Below are 19,731 nucleotides of genomic sequence, written 5' to 3' on the forward strand. Positions count from 1 at the left end.
CTCTTTAAAAAAAAAACGAAAAAAGAACCTATCAAAATTAGAGTTCCCCTTGTGGCTCAGCAGTAACAAACCCAACTAGCATCCATGAGGATGCAGGTTTGATCTCTGGCCTTGCTCAGTAAAGATCCAGTGTTGCCATGAGCTGTGGTGTAGGTCACAGACATGGCTCAGATCTGGCATTGCTGTGGCTGTGGCTGTGGCCAGCAGCTGCAGCTCCGATTCGACCCCTAGCCTGGGAACATCCATATGCTCATGTGCATCCCTAAAAAGCAAACAAACAAACAAACAAACAAAAAAAAAACCAAAAAACAAAAAACACAACTAAAAATGGGCTTATTTAATACCATCGTACTCTAAGTACTTTTTAGAGACCCCCAAAAATGTAATATCTATGATATACAGTCAAAAAAGAGATAGGATATTTAGTATATTAAAATAATTACCAAAAACTAAAAAAAATTTTAGATGACTTTCTTTTGTCTAAATGCCAAAGTGCTTTGGGAACTAATTTTTTTCTGCCTTCTGAAGTAAGTAGTGATTATGAGTCTCGAACCTTTCATTCTTACACACAGGGGTTATGGTAGAAATTATTTTCATTTAATTTTTTTTATGGGATAAGGTAGCCAGAGCATGTTGTTGTTAGTGGCAGATTTGAACAAGGCCTTTCTTTGGAAAAAACATGCAAACCAAAAGCCCACTAGAGCTGCTATTATTCAACAATGTCGTGGAAAGAAACATTAAAAAGTTAGAAAGAAACAAATTTGCAGAATTTGTAGAAAATATGATTGCCCAAGGGAAAAAAACACAAAAAATCTATTATTATTAAAAGAGGTAAGGTTACCAGTTACAGAAAAATATACAAAAATTGATAGCTTTCCTACATATCAACTATAACAAATTATAGAAGATATTAGGAAAAATCTCACTCACAAAAGACTAAATATTATAGGCATAACTTTCCCTTCAAAATAACTGATAACTAAAATAAACTGTAATATTAAAGATCCAAGAAGTATTTTGGGGCCTACTTGAGAAATCTGATTTTTAAAGTTTCAAAATTAATTTGGAAGAATGGATGATTAGAAAAGTTATATTAATAAAGGGGACTTCTCTACTAGGAAATGACATATATTCTATTAAATTACAGTAGTAAAACAGTACTAGTTTCAGAATCTATAGATTTTTCAGTGGAGGACCACAAGTACAACAACTTACGATGAAAATGAAATTTAAAATCACTGTGGAAATGATGGGTTATGTAACAATGTTGGGACAACTGGTTAACCAATTGTAGAATACACTCAGAAAGAAAGAAAAAGAAAGAAAAAAGAAAAGGAGTGAGAAAAAAAAAACAAGAGAGGAAAGGAGGGCGGAAAAAAACTAGATTCTTTACCTCTATCAAATAACAAAAGTAACCAATTAAAAGATTTAAATATAAATAAAGATGAAATCATGTAAGCATCTGAAAAATGTGGTCAATAATTTTTACAATGTTGGGATGGAGAGAGCATATAGAAGAAACAATCAAAACAGTGACAAAGTACATAAAAGATAAAAGACTTTGCATCTGGCCAGATAGAACAACAGAGGAAGACACAAAAAGAACAGACAAAATATTAAAAATTATGCTTTTTGAGACACTGAATAACAGGCAAAGAAAAAAAGACATTTATCCACTACAGATGGGTAACAAATAAGGCAAACCCAACAAGTGAGTCAGGCTGCTGCAGAAAAATAATTTCTAGGCTGCAGCCCAGAGAGAGAAGGCAGAGCCAAGGAAGCACCCTGAATTGAGGAGACAAAGCTGGCAACCAGGGAGAAAAGTAGATGGAGTTAACATAACAAAGTAACAAAGAAAAGAGCTATGTGCAGAAAAAGAATTTAAAAGCTCTGCAGAGGCAGCCTTAAAATTTTCAACTGAGTAATAAACACTGATCATACATGTGAGGAACTACCCTAGGCAAAAGAATGAATCATCAAGAAGACTAGAGAGAATAATTTTATCACAGAGGACTAAGTAGTACCCAGTTTCCAGCAGCCAGACTAGAAAACCTTATAGTTCATGGGATATCAGATAGAGTACTAGGAAAGGCCTTGCCTCAGCAGGGGGGCAAATTTGGTCCTAGACTAAATGCAGCACTGATCCTACATAATTTAAAGCCATAAGACCAAGTCTCCAAAATATCTAATTGTTGCCAAGTAATTTAACCACATCTCAGAACAAAGTTCTGAATATTTAACAGGAATACCACAATATCCAGCACCCAAGAAGGTAAAGATCTCAAACTCTGGCATTCAACTGGGCAATGCTCAATAAACTAGAGGAAAAGACTGAATATGTTAAGTACATACATGATAGATATAAAATAAAAATCAAAGTTTAAGAGATAAAAAGCACATCTGTAATCAAAAGTAACCTGGATGAGATTAATTGCAGATTAGACATTTCAAAAAAAACGATTAATGGACATAAATACATAGCAAAAGAACTAGCAAAAAATCAAACACAGAAAGAAAAATATCAAAGAAAAATGAGTAAGAACATCAATGATCTGCAAGAAACTTTAAGCAGCCTAAAACACATGTAATTGGGGTTCTAGAGGAATAGGTTAGGTGACAGAAAAGATATTTAAAGAAATAGGGGGAGTTCCCGTGGTGGCGCAGTGGTTAACGAATCTGACTAGGAACCATGAGGCTGCCTGCCCTTGCTCAGTGGGTTAACAATCCTGCGTTGCCGTGAGCTGTGGTGTAGGTCGCAGGCGCAGCTCGGATCCTGTGCTGCTGTGGCTCTGGCATAGGCCAGCGGCTATAGCTGCGATTCGACCCCTAGCCTGGGAACCTCCATATGCCACAGGAGCGGCCCAAGAAAAAAGGCAAAAAGACAAAAAAAAAAAAAAAAAGAAATAGGGACCCTATATTTTCAAATTTCATGAAAACAATAAACCTACAAACTTGAAAAGCTCATTGAACTCAAAGAAAAAGAAATATGAAGAAAACTACAGCAAGATACATCATAATCAAATTCAAAACAAACAAAAAATGTAAAAAGCAGCCAGAGGAAAAGAAAAGACACACTAGGTTCAGTGAAACACTGACAACAGCGTTCTCACAGGAAACACAATACAGAAGACAGTAGAAAAACTATTTAAGGGACCAAAAAAAAAAAAAAAAAACCCCAAAATGTCAACCTTGAATTTTATACTAGCAAAGATATCTTTCAAAAATGAAGGTGAAATAAAGACTTTTTCAAACATACAGAAAGTGAAAGGATTCAACATAGCAGACCAGCAGAAAAAGTTAATATTAAAGTATCTCTTTCGGGTAGAAGAAAAATGACATGGAAACACAGAGCTACAAGAAAGAACAAAGAGCACCGGAGATGGTAACTAAGGGAGTAAAGATAAAAGATATTATACTTATTTAAATATCTTTAGAGAGATAATTGACTATTTAAAGTAAACATAATAACAATATAATATGGGGTTTGTAAAACACAGAAGGAGAATGTACAGCAACAATATCACAAAAGCCAGGAGGGAAGACACAGAAGTATACTCTTCTAAGGTTCTTATGCAGTGTATAAAATGGCATAATAGCACTTGAAGGTAGACTGTCATAAGTTAAATAGTATACTTTAAGCTCTAAAACAATGACTGATATAACAAAAATTTATAGCTAATAAGCCCACAAAGGAGATAAACAGGAGTTTTTAAATGTAATTTAAAAGACAGGAGAAAAAGAGGAAAGATAGCTACAAAGTATGGATAAGACAAAAATTAAACACATAATAATACAGTAGATTTAAATACACTAATACCAAGAGTTTCAATTAAATATTAACCATTTTAACACTGCAATTAAAAGTCAGATTGTCAGATTCAACAGAAAAGGAAAATGCCACAATATGCTAACAACAAGAAACCCACCTTCTCCATAAAGACATGAATAGGTCAAAAATAAAAGGAAAGGGAAAGATAGATAATATTTACACTAATGAAAAGAAAACTTAGGAGTTCCCATCATGGCTCAGCAGAAATCTGACATAGGTCTGATCCCTGGCCTTGCTCAGTGGGTTAAGGAACCATGAGGTTGTGGGTTCGGTCCCCGGCCTTGCTCAGTGGGTTAAGGATCCGGCGTTGCCATGAGCTGTGGTGTAGGTCGCAGACGTGGCTCGGATCTGGCATTGCTGTGGCTGTGGTGTAGGCCGGCATCTAGAGCTCCGATTTGATCCCTAGCCTGGGAACCTCCATATGCCGCAGGTATGGCCCTAAAAAGACAAAAAACAAAACAACAACAACAAAAACAAAAACCAACAAAAAAAGAAAACTGGGTTGACTATATAATATCAGAAAAGTATACTTCAGAACATGGACTACAATCAGGATCATTTAAAAAATCATTTTAGGAGTTCCCATCGTGGCTCAGTGCTTAACAAATCTGACTAGGAACCATGAGGTTGCGGGTTCGATCCCTGGCCTCGCTCAGTGGGTTAAGGATCCGGCATTGCCATGAGCTGTGGTGTAGGTTGCAGATGCGGCTTGGATCTGGCATTGCTGTGGCTCTGGCATAGACTGGCAGCTACAGCTCCGATTCGACCCCTAGCCTGGGAACCTCCACATGCCGCGGGTACGGCCCTAAAAAAGGACAAAAAATAAAATAAAAAGTCATTTTATAATGACTGAGTGTATAAATTCACCAAGGGGACATTACAATCCTAACATGTATGTATCTAAATAGATCAGAATATATGAAAGAAAATGATAGATCTCTAAAGAGAAAAATAAAAGCACAACTGGTGTTGGAGATTTTAAGTAGTCTTCTCTTAATAACTGATAAAACAGATAAGGTGGTATACCCATGGGGTGGTGGAGTGGTGAGAACAAACAATAAACAAATAAAGAAGTACATAATCAGAATGTCAGATGATAAGGAAAAGCATATATTTACAACGTCACACAGTATTAAGTTCTGTGGAGAAAAACAAAGCAGGGTTTAGGAAAAGGACAAAGGAGTGGGGGAGGCATGGTCTTTTACATAAGTTGTTCAGGGAACCCCTAGCTGATGAACTGACTTTTGAGCAGAAACCTGAAGACGAGGGAACAAGCCATATGGTTATCTGAGGGGAAATCATTCTAGTCAAAGGCAAAAACTTTGAGGGGGTGAGAGACAGCTGGTGTATTAAGAGTCAACAGAGATCAGTATAACCAGACAACTGACCAGCAGGAAGAGTGAGGCAAGAGAGGAACACAGTAGGGAGCCAAGTAATGTAGAGATTCACAAGTCCTTAAAAGAATCTAGCATTTACTCTGAATGAAATGGGAGATCATCAGAGAATTCTGAATAATGCCATTATCTGACTTAGATTTTAAAAATACCAATCTGACATTTTTTGGAAAACAGACTACAGGAAAGCAAAAGCAGAAAGGAGACCTTTTAGGAGGCTGTTATAATAACTGAAGTAAGAGATTGCTAGGGTGGTAGGTGTGGAGGTGGTAAGATGTGATCAGATTCTGGGCATATTTTGAAGGTAGAATGAATAAGATTTTGAAGGTGTGAAAGAAAATAAAAGGTTAAGGATGACTCTGAGGTTTTTGAGCTGAACAGCTAGAAGGATGGAGTAGACATTTTCTGTAATGGGGGGAAATGCAGGAAGAACAGGGTTAGAGACACAAGGAGGGAGATTAAGAGTGTGGTTCTGGAAAGTTAAATTTCATATGCCTATTATACTTCCAAGAGGAGGTACTGAGTAGGTAACAAGTAATACAACTCTGCAGTGTGTGCATGTGTGTTTTTATATTGTACATTACATGTACACACACACACATATATATAGACAACACACATATACATATGCAAATATTTATGTACATAACATAGAAAACAGGTTTAAAGGGGAAAATATCAAAATATTAAGACTTGTCATCTCTGGGCAGTAGGGTAATAGAAGAGTTTTTTTCTTTGTGATAAAATTTTCCAATTACTAAAGCTGCATTATTCTTATAATCAGGATAAAACTAAAAGGTTTTTTTTTTGTCTTTTTAGGGCCACACCTGCAGCACATGGATGGTCCCAGGCTAGGGGTCGAATCGGAGCTGTAGCCACTGGCCTACGCCACAGCCACAGCAACATCAGATCCAAGTCGCGTCTGCAACCTACACCACAGCTCACGGCAATGCCAGATCCTTAACCCACTGAGCGAGGCCAGGGGTCAAACCTGCATCCTCATGGATACTAGTCTGATTCATTTCTGCTGAGCCACAATGGGAACTCCCAAGGTTTTTTGTTTTTAAAGAAGTAATTGGGTGATTGTTTTGAAAATGAGAAAAGTAGAATAGTTCTGTGAAGGAAAGGCCAGGTCTGGACATCACAATCTTGAAGTTTGGGCAGCTGGGGCTTTCTCAAGAGAATGTTAGAAACCTGAGGAATTAGCTTAAGACAGAAATGAAAGGAACTAAGAGAGAAGGTAACAACAGAAACTTCAAGGACAAAAGATATCTAAGAGAACAGAATCAGTATTTGAAAATGGAGGGAGTGGGTTAAATCTAGTTATGTGAAATTTGAGAGAGATGAATGTTTCTAGACGGGTATGAAAAGTCATCTTATGCCCAAACTGAATTCTAAAAAGCCTAAGTGAAAAACAAAAGAAGAAAGGGCAATTCTAACAGAGAGACTAGGATACAAAACACAGAGATGCGAAACCCTGTTGGAATAAAGAAAGGAGTACTGTTCCTAGCTGCAAAAGGTGCCAGTGGAAGAATATGAGGTGAGGCCCTCAAGCTAGGCAGAAACTCATTTCAATCTTGTGGTAAGCCAAACATTTTAAGTTGTATCCTAAAAGCTAGAAAGAACTATTAGAAGATAATAAATGGGAGTCACACAGTCAGGCTTGTGTTTTAGAACCATCACTCTTACATCAGTAAAGAAAACAGATTTAAAGGCAGGCCAAACTGAAGAAAGGAGATATGCCTGGTGACTGCTATAGCAATTGAGGTGGAAAATATGGGGCCCAAACCAACACAACTGCAGTAGGAATGGAAAGGTTGGGATAGATGCAAATAATGTTAAGAAGTTCTATTTTTCTGTGACTGATTGGATTGGCTGCGGTGCATAAGATAAAGGAATTTCCAATGATTCTAAAGTTGCTGACTTGGATGATTATATATAAACAGTGGCACTTTCACTCAGGCAAACTATATAGGAGAAGAAATAGGTTTGGGAAAAAATAAATTCAGTTTGGACTGTGAGGTAGTTAAGAAAAGACATTAGTGAAATGTATGCATCTGGAGGAAGCAAAGTGTTCTTGTTACCATACATTAAGACCTGGGGTTCTTGAGCAAGACAACCTGGGTTTAAATCCTCACTGCACCACTTACTAGCTGTGTGACTCTGAACAAGCTATGGTAATTTCTCTTTCTCAGAAATTCACTTACAACTGCTCATATTTTCTCACATATAAAATGGGGCTGACAACAGTAACAACTTCATAGAATTATTATGAGGATTAAATGAGATCATACAGCTAAAGCACTAAGAACAGTATACATATAACAAGCATTCAAAAAACGTTAACTCTCTCTGCATATTCTTTTGAACCCATGCCCTAGTCTTGGAGTTTTACACTCCCATAGGAATGACTCGAGAGTTGAGTCTGATGCAGATTTTCAAACCATCAAAAAGAATAAAGAGAAAACAAAGTTTCAAAGTCTTCAAGTTTCCTGAAATTCATATATGTAGACTTAGAATGTGTACTCATATAGAAGAATTTAATGAAACCCAATTATAAAGAAATAAAAAAGGGAATAACATAGAGAATAAATATAATCAGTGATGAAGAAACTTATTATTCTTGACAGTAAGAGTAATACAATAAGTGTTTTCTAAATGGATAAATTATTTTACCATCAAGACAAAATGTAGGTATGAGCACAAAAAGATCAGATCAGTATTTCTGGATTTGTTTATACCAAAAGTCAATTTACCTTATGCTGTATAACACATCTGCCCTTTAAACTATCTAGTAATATTAAATTGATACTATTTATTCAATAAAAGCTCACATACAAGATCTCTGTCATAAGATACTAAATATAAGAACTAAGACATTTTTATACCTCTTTTCGCATTCCACAGTTTGTTTTGGCTTGTTTCTTGTGACAGAAGTTGAATGATTAAGAATCCTAGAAGTAAATGAACACATTAATTCCATAATATATTGAAGAGAATAATGTATATACATTATATAAAAGATCTCCATAATAAACTGCATCTGGTCCATGAAGATCTTTGCTAGAAAACAATATTTAAATATTATTTAGATCAGATGCCCATAAGCACACTGGCTGTTATGAAGGAATGAAGCTCACCAATCTTCCATACATCTTCTTTTATAAACCCTTTCTTGAGGCTTGGATATCTTCTAACCATGCTATTTCCCTGTGCATATCTAACTTTTGGCTGAGACAGAAGATAGAGAGATGCAGATTGTTTAGGTACTATCATAACTGATGTAGTTTTCCCAGCACAGCAAATGATAGTGTCATGTTGATATAATAATCATTTTGCCAAAAGCCAAATAATAAACCTTAATTCAAAGTGCAAAGCCAGTGCTAAAGTTCAATTCTTTAAAAAAACCCAAGTTTATTAAATTTTTAATAATCAAATGAAACAGTATGCAAAGAAAACCAAAGGAAAAAGAAAAATAATGATAAACCATTGCATGAGAGAACTATTTGTCCATAATTTTATATAATTCTAAGTATTAATCTCAAAGTCAAAAGTAGCAAATTATTAACTATCTTGGAGTTCCCGTCGTGGCTCAGTGGTTAACGAACCTGACTAGTAACCATGAGGCTGCGGGTTTGATCCCTGGCCTCACTTAGTGGGTTGGGGATCCGGCGTTGCCGTGAGCTGTGGTGTAGGTTGCAGGCGCAGCTCAGATCCCTCGTTGCTGTGGCTGTGGCGTAGGCCAGTGGCTACAGCTCCCATTCGACCCCTAGCCTGGGAACCTCCATATGCCGTGGGTGCGGCCCTAGAAAAAGACCAAAAGACGAAGAAAAAAAAAAGCCATTTAAAAAGAAATTATCTTTCTTTAATATGTGTAACTAACATATTTAAGAGTTCTTAATATTTATCTATTTACTCTAGATATAAATGTAACAATTTTTAATATTTAAAGATCAGTCTTACAAGGAATAAAATATCTGCCTTTTATTCAAAATAATATCTTCACATATCAACTATCAAAAGAATACATAGGAAAGAATTTAAATTTAAAGCTACATATTGATTACCAAAATATGTAATGAAATAAATATAAGTTGGTAATTCCAGAAAGATGACTTACATAAAGATACCAACTTGCATTAGCCCAGTTTCCTCACTACCTTGGATCTAGTAGAGCCTCATCAGGAGAAAGTCAGAGTGAGGTTGGCAAAGGACAAGTATCATAGGCAAAGCAGTGTAGATTTTGCACCAAACAATTTAGAGATTAATAACTCCTTTATTCTTCTTTGTATAGGCAGGCACTAAAAGAGTACTGAATCCTCAAACACAGAAGAACAGAAGTAATAAAATATCTAAGACTATTAGGAAAAAAATACATCTTTAAAGAGTGATGGGGGAGTTCCCTTGTGGCACAGCAGATTAAGGACCTGGCATTGTCACTGCAGCAGCTCAGCTCACTGCTGTGGCGCGGATTTGATCCTTTGCCCAGGAAATTCTACATGCTGTGGGTGTGGCCAAAAAAAGATACAATAAATGACTAAAAGAATTTTTTTTTTAAATGAGTGATTTTTTTTAAAGGAATTAAATTCTAAGAGTTCTCATTACATGGAAAAAAATTTCTATTTCTTTACTTCTGATCTACATGAGACAATGGATGCTTATCAAACTTCATGTGATAACCATTTCATGATGTATGTAAGTCAAATCATTAATGGTACACCTTAACCTTATACAATGCTGTATGTCAGTTACATCTCAATAAAACTGAAAGAGAAAAAAATTTTTATTTAAAAAAGGAGATAGGAGTTCCCACTGCAGCACAGTGGGTTAATTATCCAGCTTGTCCCTGTGGAGGCACTGGTTTGATTCCTGGCCTGGAGCTGGTTAAGGCTCCAGCATTGCTGCAGCTGTGGCATAGGTCACAGCTCCGGCTTGGATTCAATCCCTGGCCCAGGAACTTCCATATGCCACCTGGAAAAATAGAATAAAATAAAAAATAAAAAGGAGATGTGGCAGTGCAAACTATCCTGCACTGCTATCCTGTGGGAAACGTCAAAATTATTCCCTGGGGAGGGAGGTCAAAGTACAATGCCCTTCACTGCAGTAAATTCTGAATTCTCCCACCACAGCACTCACTTATATTGAGACTATTGATTGTATGAGTCATACTGGAGTGGAAGAAAAAAAGTTATCTACTTACCTATAAAATAAATGCTATGTTCTTGAAAATTCTCCTATGTAAAATTTTGCTGTGTACACTGGTATTTAATGTTTTATTCTGTGATACTCAAAGTCAAAATAAATATCAGTTTTATCTAAATATCTATTCTAGATTAACACACTTCCCTAATCCAGGTACCAGTACTGAATTTTAAGTAAAAGACTATATAATTATAATCCTATATAATTCAGCTGTATTAACCTGACCCCTTAATACTCAAAGCTTCCACAAACTCTAGATACCTTGATGCACGTCCTGCTGCTCTGGTCCTCTGGAAGAGTTTTTCACTGAATGACGCTCTATAACATAAGGGCCTCCGTCTGTATTCACATTTCACGTACATCAACCAAACCAAAAGATGGAAGAAGTAAGATGTTTCGGGAGAGGACAGGGAAGTCATTAGTAAAGCAAGCAGAAAAGAAAGAATGGATAGATTTCCAGGGTTGAGAGAACTACCTAATTAGTTATAACAAGCTAGAGGGTAAAATGATGCTCCTCAAATCAGAATGTTCATATGATCAGAAAAAAAAAAAAAATCACATGAAAAGGTGATTCTAAACCAAAATAAAAAACTGTTCAAAATCTAATTTTGCTTTCCATGATCCCCAATTAATTTTACATAATTACTTTTTTCAATTTAGCTATATTACATAGTACTCAAAAGCACAAGTTTCCACAATAAGTAAAATCTTTCAGGACACACTTAAAATCAAATAAAATAATTATTAAAAGGAAAGATGTAATAGAAAATACTATAAAATAAGCTAGTAGCAATGAACACACAGTGGGAACCACTCAACTGAAACTATTCATTGGAAAAGCCCTTTATATTATAATCCTTTCTTTAGCATGATAATCAAACAGATTTTAAGAAGCCAGCTAAACATCTACTTATTAAGCCACATAATAAGAAAACCAGTATCAGTAGGCACTTCTCTAATACTAACATACTTAAGTAGAGTTGGTGGAAATTTGAAAAACTGGCTTAACAATTTACAGAGCAACATTATTTTAAGATAATGATTTTTAAGATAATAAATATTTAATTTCCCGATTTATAATGAAGATAAAATCATGATTTGTAGAACAGCTATTTTATTTTTTTTAGGTTTTTATTTTTTTTCCATTATAGTTGATTTACATTGTTGCTGTACAGTAAAGAAAAGCTCTTTTAATGTAGACAAGGTCACTAACTGAAGGAGACTTCAATATACTCAAAAACAAGTAGAAATAATCTAATATTTTGACAAAGGGAATACAGATTAGCTTTTAAAAAATTTAACAAAAAAAAGTCAACACAAAGTAGTTTAATCTATGCATGTCAATTAGACTAAGAAGGGGCAGTCTTCTAAATAATTAGGCTTCATACTTTGAACACTTATGAGTCATCTACTTGATGGTTTATTTGCTGATCTCTTTTCCCACCCTTTTTGAATGTTAATTCTGTGCATTATCTTATTGTTACTTTCCTAGGATAGTTTCATCCACCAAAGAATAAAAATTTCCTTAAAGAATCAAAGACATTTTTAAAAAGAATATGAACTGGAGTTCCTTCCCATCGTGGCTCAGTGGTTAACTAATCTGACTAGGAACCATGAGGTTGCGGGTTCAATCCCTGGCCTTGCTCAGTGGGTTAAGGATCCGACATTAATGTGAGCTGTGGTGTAGGTTGCAGACGCAGCTCGGATCCCGTGTTGCTGTGGCTCTGGCGTAGGCCGGTGGCTACAGCTCCGATTTGACCCCTAGCCTGGGAACCTCCATATGCCGCAGAAGTGGCCCAAGAAATTGAAAAAAAAAAAAAAAAAAAAAAAAAAAACAGTATGAACTAATTAAGCAAGTGGCAAAGCTGCTCTAAGAAAATCATCACTGGGGGTTCCCATTGTGGCTCAGTGGTTAACAAACCTGACTAGTATCCATGAGGACTCGGGTTCGACCCCTGGTCTCGCTCAGTGGGTTAAGGATCTGGCATTGCCATGAGCTGTGGTGTAGGTCACAGACGCAGCTCAGATCTGACATTGCTGTGGCTGTGGTGTAGGCTGGCAGCTACAGCTCCAATTCGACTCCCAGCCTGGGAACCTCCGTATGCCATGGGTGTGGCCCTAAAAAGACAAAAAAGACAGAAAAAAAAAGGAAATAAAAAAAAATCATCACTGAACTCAATTTAAGCAGTTTTTTATTTTTTTTTTATTTTATTTTTGTTTTTGTTTTTGTTTTTGTCTTTTTGCCATTTCTTGAACCGCTCCTGCGGCATATGGAGGTTCCCGGGCTAGGGGTTGAATCGGAGCTGTAGCTGCCAGCCTACGCCAGAGCCACAGCAACGCAGGATCCGAGCCGCGTCTGCAACCTACACCACAGCTCACGGCAACGCCGGAACCTTGACCCACTGAGCAAGGGCAGGGATCGAACCCGCAACCTCATGGTTCCTAGTCGGATTCGTTAACCACTGCGCCACAACGGGAACTCCTAAGCAGTTTTTTAAATTGCCTCTAATTTTGGAGTACATGCATGGCTTCTTTTAGCTGAGAGTTAACACTGCATTTACCTTCAACTAGCAGCTAAAGAACAGTTAAGTAGAAAACACAGAGTCACAGTAGAAGTCCTGATATACAAAGATAATCTTACTCTAGATAAATTATTTTAAATCAAGACTAACAACATGGAGTTTCCATCGTGGCGCAGCAGAAACGAATCCAACTAGGAACCATGAGGTTGCGGGTTCGATCCCTGGCCTCACTCAGTGGGTTAAGGATCCGGTGTTGCCATTAGCTGTGGGTAGACACAGCTCTGATCTGGCGTTGCTGTCGCTGTGGTGTATGTAGGGCGGCAGCTATAGCTCCAATTCAACCCCTAGCCTGGGAACCTCCATATGCCACGGGTGTAGACCTAAAAGGACTAACAAACAAACAAAAACTTTAAAATGATTACATTTAAACCTAGAAAGAAATGTTACAACTTCTGGTTGACTTGCAATTTTCAATAGCATTTCAGACTCTTCATTAATAAAGCTGGAATCTAAAACAGTACGGTGTGAAAGGAAAATTCTACTACCAGAGAAGGTATAAAAACTTAAATCTTCTAAGGAATATATCCTTATACAAGTTTACTTTTGACTTTTTGGACTCACTCAAGTGTTGTAACAGTAAACAAAAAAATTAATTATCTACATCTAAGAGATGTAAGCAACAGCACATATTTTGGAAGGAAGGACAAGATTACCTAATGCTAGAAAATACTAGATTCAGTGTAAGAAAATTCTGAGATCAATTTAAGTTCAATTATTAACATAATTGGATAGAGACCTAATTTATATTGTCTATTACAATTTTAAAAGTAAAATGTGCACCTTACTTTATGACCAGATACTATAAAATTTTAATTCCTTCAAAAATTAGACATAGTTATTACATTAATCTCACTGCATATAATATTTAATCCAAAAAGAGCTTATATTTGTATGTATTACATCTGAAAAGGAGAAAGAAGACAAAACAGAAAGACAGAAATAATTTTTGCATACATCTCAAGAAAGGACATATTAACTAAATTAATGGTTCCTATTAACTTTGTATTTGATCTCATTTTCAAGTAATCAATTAACCAGTAACAATATTACTGAGTACATACTATGTACAAGGCATGTTTTGCACTGATTACAAAACTATCACAAAAACAAGATCTATGAAACATCATTTGATGTTATATCTAGGCTAGCAAGAATAATTTAAGTCACAAGGATAGATGAAAAACTAATATAACAATAGGAGAAAAATTGAAAATATAGAAATGCTATATATGCAAATGTTAAAATTATGTACTCAAATGGTATTTCTTTTTTTTTTCCTTTTTACTGCACCTGTGGCATACAGAAGTTCCCAGGCCAAGGATCAAATCCCTGCCACAGCAGCAACATGAACCATGGTAATGACAATACTTAGATCCTTAACCTGCGAAGCCACAAAGGAACTTCCTCAAATGCTATTCTTAACACAATGAGAGAAATGGATATTTTTGTGCCTTCTTATAAAATCAATACTTTCTGTCCATAATAGTAAGTACATTCTTTCACCTGTCCAGTAGAGGAGACAGACATCAAACTATTTTTTAAGCTACACGGAGCAGGTGATGGCTTGCTTCATCACACACCTTAAACCATGAGGAGGATCAATACTTTGATTATAATAAAGGTGGAGGGAACACACACAACCTCCTAAGAAGCAAATTTAAAAATATCCATTAGAAATAAATCGTAGGAAAATATTAGAAGATAAACTTCACAGAAAAAGGTGACAGGAAGTTATGGTAGAAGAAAAATGTGAATTGGAAATGAGGATACATTAGATATTGAAGGGATAAAATAAACAATATTTTCTAGCATGATTTTTAGTTCTATAAAAATTCTGAGATCAATTTAAGTTCAATTATTAACATAACTGGATAGGGACCTAATTTAAATTGTCTATTACAATTTTAAAAGTAAAATGTGCACCTTACTTTATGACCAGATATCATAAAATTTTAATTCCTTCAAAAATTAGACAGTTATTACATTAATATCACTGCATACAATATTTAATCCAAAAAGAGCTTATATTTGTATGTGCAAAATAAGATACTATTTTAAAAAATAAAAATAAAAAAATAAAAAATAGTGGCCCCTAAAATCATACATTTGTCACTGAATAAGTTTTAACAGTAATTATTTTTCAAAGCATCTTTAAGCAAATGTCAATATACTTTTTTTATACTTTTCAAAACATGGTCAAGTGATCCATAAACATTTAATGTTTTGAATAATTAAATTACTTGTTAGGTATCCATGTTAAATGCACCAAAATCATCCTTTTAATTTTCTCAAATCCAAAAAAACCTCAGATCTTCTTTATTACTTCAAAACTATAAATGTGGTACTCTCGGTACATGAAGATGGCAAAAATAGCTGACTCTCAGCAGCATCTAGAACTTTTTCTGTATTAAAAACGGACTTGGGAGTTCCCATCGTGGGGCAGCGGAAATGAACCCAACTAAGAACCATGAGGTTGTGGGTTCGATCCCTGGCCTTGCTCAGTGGGTTAAGCATCCGGCATTGCCATGAACTGCGGTGTAGGTCACAGACGCAGCTCAGATCCCGGGTTGCTGTAGCTATGGTGTAGGCTGGCGGCTACAGCTCCAATTATACCCTTAGCCTGGGAACCTCCATATGCCGTGGGTACAGCCCTGAAAAGACAAAAAGCCAAAAAAAAAAAAAAAAAAAAAGGACTTGCACTGATTTTATATTCATTAACACAGTGTCCTCCTCATTGCCAATAACATGTATTTGGAGAAAGCCTAGCCAGAGGGAGAAATGCTTGTTGACCAAGAAACAGTGAACCTGTGACTCTCAAATCATCACAGTGATTTAATCAACCATGATACAATTAAATTCAATTTTAAGGAGTTACACATATCCCAGGTAATTCAATAAAAAGCACACTATATACTTAAGACATATACTTGGAAAATATGCTTATAACATATCTAATGCTATTGGGAGTTAAAATGAATATCAACAATTATTATTATTTAGCACACAGGAATAAGATACTAAACCAATAATTAAATATAACTATGTGAGTATAAAGCATTTTGTTAACTGTATATGTAACTCTTTACACTTCTCTCCTATGTATTTTCTATTGTCTTTTAATAGTCCCTTGAAACAGATCTTAAGATGGTCCTATTGCTTACTGTTTATTTGATGATCTTTAAATACTCAGATTTAATGATTATAAAATTTGCCTATTTAAATCTTATTACTGAAAAAAATACCTGTTCTTCTGCTCTTGCTGCAATAACTGAGCGGCTATTTTCCTCAAATCAGTTACTTCCTTCAAATCATCATCCTCTTCCTCAGCAAGTAGCAGTTCTTTCCCAAATCTGAAAGGTGACACAAACATGGTTATCCAAAAAGTAAGGCAGATGATATTTTATGCCAGCTTCAGAAGTAGAAACCATATTTTATTTTTAATAGTATGTGAAAGCTAAAATCCTAATGTCCTTATATTTAAAATGTTAAAATAAGAAATAAAGAATATTTGGGAGTTCCTGTTATGGCTCAGTGGTAACAAATCTGGCTGGTATCCATGAGGACACAGGTTCAATCCCTGGCCTCACTCAGTGGGTTAAGGATCTGGCACTGCAGTGAGCTGTGGTGTAGGTTGCAGACACAGCTTGGATCTGGTATTGCTGTGGCTGTGGTGTAGGCCAGAAGCAACAGCTCCGTTCAACCCCTAGCCTGGGAAGTTTCATGTGCTGCGGGTGTAGCCCTAAAAAGACCAAAAAAAAAAAAAGGAAAAAAAGAAAAAAGAAAGAAAGAATATTTGGAGTTCCTGGTGTGGTTTGGTTCAGTGGGTTAAGAAACCAGCTTGTCCTGTGGAGGCATCAGTCTGATTCCTGGCCTGGTGCAGTGGGTTAAAAGGATCCAGTGTTGCTGCAGCTGTGGCTCGGATTTGATCCCTGGCCCAGGAACTTTCATATGCCACAGGTGCAGCAAAAAAAGACACAGAAAATGTTATGAAAATGTCTCATTTTATCAAACCACTTGCTTTAATTAGTTTATTCATTTTGATTTTTAAATGTTTAAGTAGTAGGAATGCAAAATAAGTTCAGGTAAGAATGGCAAATTTGCCCCAAAATACTCATTAAAATATATAATTTTTATCATTTAAAAAGAATGAAGAAATTTTAAAATTATTCTCCAAACTCTAGTAATTTTATTCCAAAAGTATTTTATTTAAAAAATGGTATCAAGCCTAAGACTCTATATCTTTACCATATTTGGCATGCCACTGGAAACTCTCAAGTTTAGGCAGCTGTCCTCATAAGGTAAGAAAGTAAGAGAAGAATGAAATATAAAGTACAAGACAAAGCATTGTATCTCCTTATGGGAAACCAGAGATGATTAATTAATGACTGTTAAAAAGTACTGAGGTCATTTGGAAGAAGCAGTAAAGAGAAAAAACTTGGGGATCAAAGAGAGCTAGGTTCACATCTGAGGTTCTAGTAGACACAAGTTAAGTGGTTCTAGACAAGAAACTTGAGAATCTCTGAGCTTCTTCATTTACCTCATCTGGACAAATGCAGACAATATTGACTCTGAAGGATTCAATGAAGATTAAGAAACATGGGAAAGGATGTAGCACAGATTCTGGTACATGCTAGTTATTCAACAAATGCTCCTTCCTTCCTGTAGCTATGAAGTAACTTGAAGGAGTGAAAAATGTGGTAGATCATATTCCAGCATTTCATAAAGTGCTAAAGAAAAGATTCAAAGCATAATTTTTTTTTTCTTTTTAGGGCCATACCTGCAGCATATGGCAGTTCCCAGGCTAGGGGTCAAGTCAAAGCTGCAGCTGCCAGCCTATGCCACAGCCACAGCAATGCCAGATCTGAGCCACATCTATGACCTATGCTACAGCTCAGGTCGATGCCAGATCCTCAACCCACTGAGCAAGGACAGGGATCAAACCCGCATCCTCATGGATACTAGTTGGATTCGTAACCCGCTGAGCCACAACAGGAACTCCAAAGTGTAATTATTTTAATAAAATAGAGAAGTAAATAACCTTAAAATTACCATAACCAGTTTGATGAAATGGAAAATGTATTAGACCAAGAGTCAGAACATCTGAGTTTCAGACAATCAAAACTCCAGGTCTTAATTCCCTTATTGGTCAAATTATATCAATTACCATCTGTTTTTAAAAGTTGTTAAGGAGTTCCTGTCGTAGCGCAGTGGTTAGCGAATCCGACTAGGAACCATGAGGTTGCAGGTTCGGTCCCTGGCCTCGCTCAGTGGGTTAAGGATCCTGTGTTGCTGTGAGCTGTGGTGTAGGTTGCAGATGCGGCTCGGATCCCGCGTTGCTGTGGCTCTGGTGTAGGCCGGTGGCTACAGCTCCGATTCGACCCCTAGCCTGGGAACCTCCATATGCCGTGGGAGCGGCCCAAAGAAATAGCAAAAAGACAAAAAAAAAAAAAAAAAAAAAAAAAAAGTTGTTAAATAGCTCAAATGAGGCAATGTACAGGAAGTACAGCCATGTCATCTTCAATAATAATTTAGAGGGTATTAAAACAGTGTAATATATACATATACTACATTCAACTTATATGCCTACTATAGTTTTCACTTTAATTGAGAAATGTAGACAAATAAAATATTTACAAATTAACTATCTGAACTTAGGTTAAAAAAAAAAGAGAAAATACATTCTTTCAAGTACTCTTTCAAGTAGAAATATCTAACAAATATTTAAAGTATTAATAAGTAACATTTCAAATCAAGAATTTGGGTATACTTACCTTTTTCCACCTCCCAATTCTTCATTTTTCTGAGATTTTTCAGGACCTTTTTCTTTTCCCTTATATAAAAGAAAGTTGTCATTTAAAATTGTATGGCTCACTTTTGAGAGATCAAGGAGAACATGTTATTAATATCTGTTCAAAGTTTTGTTTACCTTAAGGAAGGAGACAAATGATCCAATATGTGCATCTCCTTGTTCAGGAACTGCTACATCGTCTGTGTTGGGGTCAATAAAATCATACACCTCCTGGTCTAAGTATAGATTAATATTTATTAGAAAATATGAATAATACAGTGTGCTCTGAACTGAAGTGCTTAGAAAAATGTATATTTTCTCAATAGAAGAGTTGGCCAGGAGTTCCCACTGTGGAACAGTGGGTTAAGAATCTGACTACAGTGGCTCAGGTCGCTATGGAGGCATGGGTTCAATCCCCAACCCGGTGCAGTGTAGAAAATACAGAATCGACCTAAAAGGATCTGTTGTTGCTATAGCGGCAGTGTAGATCACAGCTGTGGCTTGGATTCAATCCCCGGCCCAGGAACTTCCATATGCGGTGAGTGCAGCCATTTGAAAGAAAGAAAGAGAAGAAGAAAGAAAGAGAGGAAGGAAGAAAGAGTTGGCCAAAGATACCATAATTTTTCAAAGCCCATTCTTTTTTTTTTGTCTTTTATTTTGTCCTTTCTAGGGCTGTACCCGCGGCATGTGGCGGTTCCCAGGCTAGGGGTCCAATCGGAGCTGTTGCTCCCAGCCTACGCCAGAACCACAGCAACGCAGGATCCTCATCTGCGACCTACACCACAGCTCACGGCAACGCTGGATCCTTAACCTGCTGAGCAAGGCCAGGGATCGAACCCGAAACCTCATGGTTTCTACTTGGATTCGTTAACCACTGAGCCATGACAGGAACTCCTCAAAGCCCACTCTTAATATTCATTTTTAATAAGGGCTACT

At 36.3% G+C, this 19,731-nt stretch overlaps 1 protein-coding gene across 6 annotated transcripts in view; it reads right to left on the reverse strand.

Annotated features, from left to right (window-relative positions):
- The window catches only part of LRCH2 (leucine rich repeats and calponin homology domain containing 2), a 104,494-nt gene that overhangs the window by 28,097 nt on the left and 56,666 nt on the right, over positions 1-19,731 (reverse strand). For all 6 annotated transcript variants that reach the window (XM_085008242.1, XM_085008243.1, XM_085008241.1 and 3 more), the window contains 4 exons: positions 18,934-19,031; positions 18,779-18,837; positions 16,250-16,357; positions 8,112-8,177 (listed from right to left, as the gene is read on the reverse strand). In XM_085008242.1, coding sequence (XP_084864368.1) covers positions 8,112-8,177; positions 16,250-16,357; positions 18,779-18,837; positions 18,934-19,031 — 331 coding nt within the window. The remainder of the gene's footprint in view (positions 1-8,111; positions 8,178-16,249; positions 16,358-18,778; positions 18,838-18,933; positions 19,032-19,731) is intronic.

Source organism: Sus scrofa, chromosome X, assembly GCF_054392235.1.
Source record: "Sus scrofa isolate SSC_HxYL_T2T_F1_AM1 chromosome X, Sscrofa_HxYL_maternal_Yorkshire_Landrace_v2.0, whole genome shotgun sequence".
NCBI classification, from domain to species: domain Eukaryota; kingdom Metazoa; phylum Chordata; class Mammalia; order Artiodactyla; family Suidae; genus Sus; species Sus scrofa.